We start from the raw sequence: 7,677 nt of genomic DNA, 5'->3' as shown, positions 1-7,677 counted from the left end.
TCTGAACATAGCTACTACTAAACCGGCAGCGCGCCGCCAGTCGGCGCAGGCGCAGTAGCGATGCTGCGCCACGGACTGCATCTCCCGGTAGGCTCCGCGTTGGCTGCTGCACCCAAAAGGGTGGTGACCCCCGGCGGCCGAGAGCAGCCCAGGAAGCTGGGGACTCGTTGGGAAAAGATATCCCGGGGCGCTTGTTAACGACTCAGATTCCTGGGTCCCTCCCTGACCTAGCTTGTTTCTAGATCAAGCGTGGCTCGAAGATTTACATTTCGACAGACTTTACTGGGGAAACCTGACCCAGGTCACTCGCCGGCCACACCCACCTCGGGCTTCCCCGCTTCCAACTCGCAGCCCCGCCCACTCCCGGCCCAACTACGGAGATCTCCCGGACTCGTCAGGTGGCCCAGCTTCCCGTCCCCAATTGGCCCCTAACTCATCCCGCCTTCGCGAGCGAATCTTTATTTTCTATTGGTCAGTGCTAAGTCTGTGCGAGACCTGACCCAATGGAAGCTAGAGTATGCAAAACATGACCCGTGCTACGGCTCGAGGAGGGGCCGTTGGATTGTGACGTATAACTCGCGCGCTGAAACTTCCGGCGTGGGAGCCGAGGACTCAGTCGTGCGTGGGTGTGTGAGGGGAGAAAAGCGGTGGAGCTCCGGACCCGCTGAGGTCAAGCTGGGGGCCTCCGCCAGGATTCGGAGACCCCAGCCCCTTGGCTTCTGCTCACGCCATTTATCCTTGCACCCGGCGCCGTCCAAGGCAGGCATAGCTGGTTTCGGGGCCAAGACGTTCTGGGGGGAACCGCGATGGCGTCGGTCCCGGGCTCTCAGGAACGCGAAGGGCTGCTGATAGTGAAATTGGAGGAAGACTGCGCCTGGAGCCAGGAGCTGCCCCCGCCTGACCCAGGGCCCAGCCAAGAGGCCTCCCATCTCCGCTTCCGACGATTCCGCTTCCAAGAGGCCGCTGGTCCCCGGGAAGCGCTCAGCCGGCTCCAGGAGCTTTGCCATGGCTGGCTGCGGCCAGAGATGCGCACCAAGGAGCAGATCCTGGAGCTACTGGTGCTGGAACAGTTCCTGACCATCCTGCCCCAAGAGATCCAGAGCAGGGTGCAGGAGCTGCATCCGGAGAGCGGGGAAGAGGCAGTGATCCTTGTGGAGGATATGCAGAGAGAGCTCGGGAGACTGAGGCAACAGGTGAGAGAAAGGGCTGTTTTATCCCCGGTTTGGTCCCGAGGACTGGGACATCTCGTTTGCCTAGTTCCCCAAATTTACTTGGTTGCTCTGGGTAGACCTTACATGGGGAAGAGGGGTTTTGTGGTTTAGTCCGGAACATTCATTCTTAAGAATTTCCCCCAATGAACATGGTGAGCAGTGAAAAGTACCCTTTTACCACACGAAGGCAGATCCTTGGCAGTAGTTTGTTAGAGTGCCATCGTTCAAGTCCTCACTCTGGTGTTTACTAGCTTTGCGAATTTAGCAAGTTATTTGATCTCTTTGGGCCTCAGTTTGCCCCCTGTTAAAATACTTTTGGGGGCCATTTTGAGGGTAACAGGAGGAGTGGCATGTAAAGTTTTGATGACAATGATGGCTACCAGCGTATTATTATTATTATTACTTATTTTTTAGTTGTTGATGGACACAATATCTCTATTTTTATGTGATGCTGAGGATCAAACCCAGTGCCTCACCCGTGAGGAGGGTGCTCTACCACTGAACTACAGTCTCAGCTTATTAATGTCTAGTACCCATTAGTTCTTGTTCTATTAGGGTGGACAAAGTGATGTCCTGCAGAGCTGAATGTCTGTTAATTGAAAAACAATTTGGCCTTGAGGCTCTGAGGTCCCTGCCACTACCCCCATCAAACTTTAGCTTATCCAGTAGTGAGAAATAGGGCAACTAGAAAAGGTGAAGGAGAACAGAAGGAGCCACGTGAATAAAGAATGTGGGGAAGATGTACAGTGGGAATGGACACTGTCCTTCCCTCCTTTAGTCTTCCCTTCCCAATTTCACTGATGTACAAGGGATGCACATGCCTTTAGTGTAAACTGCCTTCTTTTGCCAAGTCCAAAGGGAATCTTCTGTAATTCTCTGTTGAAGACCTGCACTTAGAATCCTGTAGTGATGTCCCTTTCTGTCACCCTGTTGTGATGATGAGTGATGTGGGTTGGTTCCCAGGTCACAAACCAAGGGCGGGGAACAGAAGTACTTTTGGAGGAGCCTTTGCCTCTGGAAACAGCAGGAGAGTCACCGAGCTTCAAGCTGGAGCCAATGGAGACTGAGCGAAGCCCTGGCCCAAGGCTGCAGGAGCTGCTAGGCCCCAGCCCTAAAAGGGACCCCCAGGCTGTAAAGGACAGGGGTGAGGAACAGTCATCTGGGTAGGTGGGAGGGAGGAGGGGCTTTGGGATTGCCCCCCATACTAGCAGAATGTAGCACAGGTGCCAAGGAAAAGGAATTTCTGAAGTGGAGGTTCTCGGATGTGTCTTGAAAGACCTAGAAGTGGGGTGTGGGTTCTGCTGGGTGTGGGAGAAAGAAGGGGAATCTCTTTGAACCCTTTTGTATGCAGGACAGGCAGTATAGAGCTAGATGAATGGTGTGGGAGGTTTGGAGTGCTGCTGACAGTGTGGAAGACTGCTAGCATTCCTTTACTCTGGCCCCATCATCCTGGATATCACTTTATTATGCCTGTTGCCACCTTTGGTTTAGTGTCAATCCTAAAAGCAAAGTCTGGGTGTTCTGGCACACAAACTGTTTTGTTATAATATGTGGTTTGACAAGATTTCTGGGTTGCCCCACATTTTGGAATGTCATTCTCATTGTGATTTCTATCACCTTCAGCATTATCTACTCCCTGGCTTTCTCTCTTTCCTCCTGAAGGGAACATGGAAGACAAGGAGATGACTGGGCCCCAGGTGATGTGGCAGTTCCCCTTGTTTCCCCCATCAGCACCCTCCTTCCTTCCCTGGAGTGTTCCTTTTGGGATAAGAAGGGGTCCTTTGGCCACTTGGAGGATCTTTCTCCCTAACCAAATGTGAAGCCTTCTTTGTCTCTACCCATCATGTATAGTTCTTTGACCTTTCTTCCTTGTGTGTCCTTGGCACCCCTGAGTTTTGCCCCTTTAATTCATGACTACACTCAAATTGTTCTTGGTGCATTTGGGGCTAAAAGAGATCTTGTGCTGTTTCAGTTGCCTGAAAGCATAGAGGATGTGGCCATGTACATCTCCCAGGAGGAGTGGGGTCACCAGGATCCTAATAAGAGAGTCCTCTCCAGGGACACGGTGCAGGAGAGTTATGAGAATGTGGACTCTTTGGGTAAGGACTTTCTTTCTTAGGGATGACAACTGTGGCATTTCTAACCGGGATCTTGCCCCACGAACATGTACTCCAATTTTGCCAAGAAGCATTCTCAGGAGACCTCCCTTTTTCTAAAGTTCCCCACATTAGGATTAGTTAGATATCTGCCAAGTCGACAGTTGGCACTCTAATGGACAGCCCTGGACCTAAGCTCTACTGCTGAACTCTCTATTAAGGCAGAAAGTTTGAATATAATGTACTTCCAAGGGCAGCACAAATCAAATCCAATGATTAGTGCCCACATCACACATATTCAGTCCCCCAGGATGCTAAGGAGGCCTCAATGTTCTTAATTCTTTGTAATTTTGAGATGCTTATTCTTCAGAGCTTGATTGTTTCCTGTCCTCCATTAGTATTTCTAGGCTCCAAAGACAAAGCACTGGCATCAACATTGCAGCTTATTAGCCCTTATAGTCTATAGAAATGCAGGGAAGTGGAGGGCCATGTGGAAATTTGGGAAAAAAAAGCAGGTTAAATAATGCATAAATTATAATGCATCTATGTGTTGAACTATTGTGCAGAGATTAAAAATGATGCATATGAAATGACAAACTGATAGTTGGATTAGAAAGAGGATATACAGAAAATTATACAGTTTCCTCAACTTTTCTTTGAAGATGAAAATTTTTATAATAAAGCTGGAGGAGGTCTTAAACACAATTGTATAATTAGCTATATCGCAGCACACACCAGTAGAAATCACACTGCAGTTTATTTTCATCTATCAGGTTTGTATAAAAGAATCATAGTTTTTTGGACTCAGATACATTATTTCTGCAAAGGGCTTTTTACTGGCTTTTGTTTCTTTTCATTGGGACCAACTCCAGGTTTTTCATCACTTTTCCACTGCTCTGTTGCCCAAAATTGAACAAAGCTCCTTTAGTGAGTGCTAACTAGGAAGAGAAAAATCAGATAATTTGTTGGAATTGAAATTGTTTGGGTCCATGTTTGCTGGAGGTGGAGTGAGGTTTTTGGTTTTATTTTTTAGCATAGCCCAGAAATAGCACATTTGGGTTTTAATCTCATCATCCTTTCAGAGCTGTGGGTCCTTTTCTCATTGTCATATTTTCTCCTTGGAGTTGTCAAGTCAAATCATATTTATATGTAAGAGTCAAGGTTCTTTTGATATGTTAAACTGATTTTTCAATGAGCTAACCATCCTGAACATGTTAATTTTATTGTTGTTTTAATTTCAGAAGTGTACATTCTCATGGGAAAAAAAAAAAAATCCCAAGTGTGTTGAAAGTCTTAAAACCAACCAAACAAAAAAATAGTCTCCTCTAATTTCTTTCTGTAGAGGTAACCACTGGGAATAGTTTAGTGTGTGTATTCCAAGTAATCGATGTCAGACTTGTTGAGCATTCATCTCCCCACTAAGAGCAGGGAATAAGGTTATCTTTTTTACCCTTGCTTGGTAGAGGAGAGTGGTGATATAGCAATCTATTTCTTTTCATTGTAAACAGAATCTCACATTCCCAGTCAGGAAGCCCTCAACACCCAGGTGGAACAAGGAGGAAAACCATGGGATCCCAGTGTCCAGAGTTGCAAGGAGGGTGTGAGCCCCAGAAGTGCAGCTCCAGGTAAGAAATGAAGGTGAACATCTACCCAGCAAGGCATCTTGAGGTTGAACACAAGATAGATGAAAGTTGGGTACAGGGCCTCCTACTACTGCTGGCATGGAGGTACATTGTTTCCTGTGTCTCCACTGCTCACTTTCCATGCCTGTGAGGCAAATGAGGAACCCAGGGTGCAGACTGAGGAAGCACTCACTCTTAGGCTCACTTGGCCCATCCTAGCCTCACTCCAAATCAACCACTCCTGGAAGGCAGAAGCAAGAGGCCCCGTTGGAGGTGAGGTGGAGACCTTAAGAAGGGAATTCCAAGACTGGTCTGAGCTCTGATTCATTGAGCATCTGCCCTATCCTTTAATTCAGATGCTTTTCTAGAGTGCTGTACTTATAAGGGAGAGGATGGGAAATGGAGGTAGAACTAGCCCTTTAGGGCCTCTGACCTGAAAGATAGTTAGAGACGTGGGGTTTTCTTTCCTCCAGTGTCAAAATAATATAGAGGTTTGGCTTTAATTTCTCTACCAGGGGAAGAGAAATTCGAGAACCCAGAAGGAAGTTCTCCATCTGTTTCCCTTGAGAACACCCATCCTCAGGTGCTGTTCCCTGGCCAGGCCAGAGGGGAAGTACCCTGGAGTCCAGAGCTGGGAAGACCTCGTGAAGGGCATTGGGAACCTCCCCCAGAGGACAGAACAGAGCAGTCCTTAGCTGGAGCCACAGGTTGCAGAGAACTGGTGCGACCAAAGGAATTGCAGCCAAAGAAACTCCATCTATGTCCCTTGTGTGGCAAAAATTTCTCTAACAACTCAAACCTAATTAGGCACCAGAGAATACATGCAGCAGAAAAACTGTGTATGGGTGTGGAGTGTGGCGAAGTTTTTGGTGGGCATCCACACTTTATGTCACTACATAGAGCTCACCTAGGAGAGGAGGCCCATAAGTGCCTGGAATGTGGAAAATGCTTCAGTCAAAATACCCACCTGACCCGCCACCAGCGTACCCATACAGGTGAGAAACCTTATCAGTGCAGCGTCTGTGGAAAAAGCTTCTCTTGCAACTCTAACCTTCACAGGCACCAGAGGACACACACTGGGGAGAAGCCCTACAAGTGTCCAGAGTGTGGGGAGATCTTTGCTCATAGCTCCAACCTCCTTCGGCACCAGAGGATCCACACCGGGGAGAGACCCTATAAGTGTGCTGAGTGTGGGAAAAGTTTTTCTCGGAGTTCACACCTTGTTATTCATGAAAGAACCCATGAGAAAGAGAGACTTGACCCCTTTTCTGAGTGTGGGGAGGCCATGAGTGACAGTGCCCCCTTTCTTACAAACCATGGAGCCCACAGAGCTGAAAAGAAACTCTTTGAATGTTTGACTTGTGGGAAAAGCTTCCGGCAGGGAATGCACCTCACCAGACATCAGAGAACACACACAGGAGAGAAACCATATAAATGTACCCTTTGCGGGGAAAACTTCTCTCATAGATCCAACTTAATCAGGCACCAGAGAATTCACACAGGTGAAAAACCCTATACCTGTCATGAGTGTGGAGACAGTTTCTCTCACAGCTCTAATCGGATTCGTCACTTGAGAACCCATACAGGTGAAAGACCCTATAAATGTTCTGAATGTGGAGAAAGTTTCTCTCGGAGTTCACGCCTTATGAGTCATCAGAGAACTCACACCGGTTAAGGACAGTGGGACTTCTCTTAGCCCCGGAATCAGTGGCATATTCAGAGGTCTTACCAAGAGCCCAGCTGGCTAAATTACCTGTCTTCCAGGTAGTTAATATAAAGAGAATATGAGGCTCATTTAGAGGGAGGTGCAGAGGCAGCAGAATATTAGCTTCACACTAAAAAGGAGTTCAGTCTGCAGTAGTAAGGATATAAGTCTTTGAAGTGACCTGCTCTGGGTCACTTTTTGTCTGAAGGTGCACCCACTTTCTTGGTGCATTTAACCAAGGTGTGGTTTGGGTGCCTTACTGTGTCCATTTTTAACCCCAGAACTTTGGGAATCTGTGATCTTTTTCTACTCCTCCCTTTGGAGTCAGTAGGAGTGTTTGGGCTCTTGGGAATGTTTTAGAGCACAGAAGAGTGGCCACGTCTCCTAGGAAACCAGCTGGAGGTCAAATAAACCTGGTTATTCAAATGTGGTTGTAGGTTGCAGCTCTCTTGAAGGCTCTGGCTAGAAAGCTGTGGGCAGTCTTGGTCAACCACCACAGTGCAGTGGTGGAAGGAGTGTTCATCGGCAGACCACATAAGCAAGTATGACTGGAGACAAAAAGGAACCAGAGGTTTGAGAGAAATTCTGAGGTGGAACTTGCAGGTAAGCCCAGAAATTGGCAGATGAAATGGGTGAGTGATTACTCCACCCTTTGCAGAGATTGAAACCTTCCCTCACCTTTGTCAAAAAAAGAAAAAAAAAAAATACAGAGCTCTGGAGTCTTGTTCCTGGACCGAGGGTTCCATCAAAGTGGATCCTACAGAAGTTAGGGATTATGTTTTCCCTGTTGAAAATGTTTGAATGGTAATAAATATCTTTGGAAAACATGAATGTGTGTGAATCTTGATTAAGGGCCTTTGTCTTAACCTCAGTGTTGATCTGTATCCAGCCTCTTCTCAGAGGCCCAGCTTTCTTCTTGTGGACTTCCTGGGTTGTTCAGAAAGGTTTTGACAAAGGTGGCAGCATATAGGCTGTGGGAAGGTGTGGGCTTGATGGGTTCTGGGCTGGATTCCACCGACTAACAAGGTCAAGCTGAATGGCTG

The 7,677-nt window shown here is 47.6% G+C and overlaps 1 protein-coding gene across 4 annotated transcripts; it reads left to right on the top strand.

Annotated features, from left to right (window-relative positions):
• The first annotated feature begins 574 nt into the window (after positions 1-574).
• On the top strand, positions 575-7,477 carry ZNF263 (zinc finger protein 263). 4 transcript variants are annotated; one of them, XM_081296733.1, is made up of 6 exons: positions 575-1,193; positions 2,175-2,355; positions 2,874-2,908; positions 3,184-3,310; positions 4,816-4,932; positions 5,445-7,477. In XM_081296733.1, exons 1-6 carry the CDS (start codon positions 807-809, stop codon positions 6,602-6,604), a joined length of 2,007 nt encoding a protein of 668 aa, XP_081152859.1. In that variant the 5' UTR covers positions 575-806; the 3' UTR covers positions 6,605-7,477. The 4 variants fall into 4 exon arrangements, with proteins under 4 accessions (XP_081152859.1, XP_081152858.1, XP_081152861.1 ...); XM_081296732.1 differs by having other exon boundaries at positions 2,835-2,908; XM_081296735.1 differs by having other exon boundaries at positions 2,835-2,908; positions 4,832-4,932; positions 5,445-5,577.
• The last annotated feature ends 200 nt before the right edge of the window (positions 7,478-7,677 follow it).

This window comes from Spermophilus citellus, assembly GCF_964194105.1.
Source record: "Spermophilus citellus genome assembly, chromosome: 6".
Lineage (NCBI taxonomy): Eukaryota > Metazoa > Chordata > Mammalia > Rodentia > Sciuridae > Spermophilus > Spermophilus citellus.
The sequence above is the reverse complement of the archived record's forward strand: the minus strand, read 5'-3'. Positions and strand labels throughout refer to the sequence as shown.

What these genes read in the sequence shown, in the direction of transcription:
- ZNF263 (XM_081296732.1), top strand. Translation starts at nt 807, where the DNA reads ATGGCGTCGGTCCCGGGCTCTCAGGAACGCGAAGGGCTGCTGATAGTG. An exon ending in TGAGAATGTGGACTCTTTGG is followed by an intron (nt 3,311 to 4,815) that starts GTAAGGACTTTC and finishes CATTGTAAACAG; the next exon opens with AATCTCACATTCCCAGTCAG. An exon ending in CCCCAGAAGTGCAGCTCCAG is followed by an intron (nt 4,933 to 5,444) that starts GTAAGAAATGAA and finishes TTTCTCTACCAG; the next exon opens with GGGAAGAGAAATTCGAGAAC.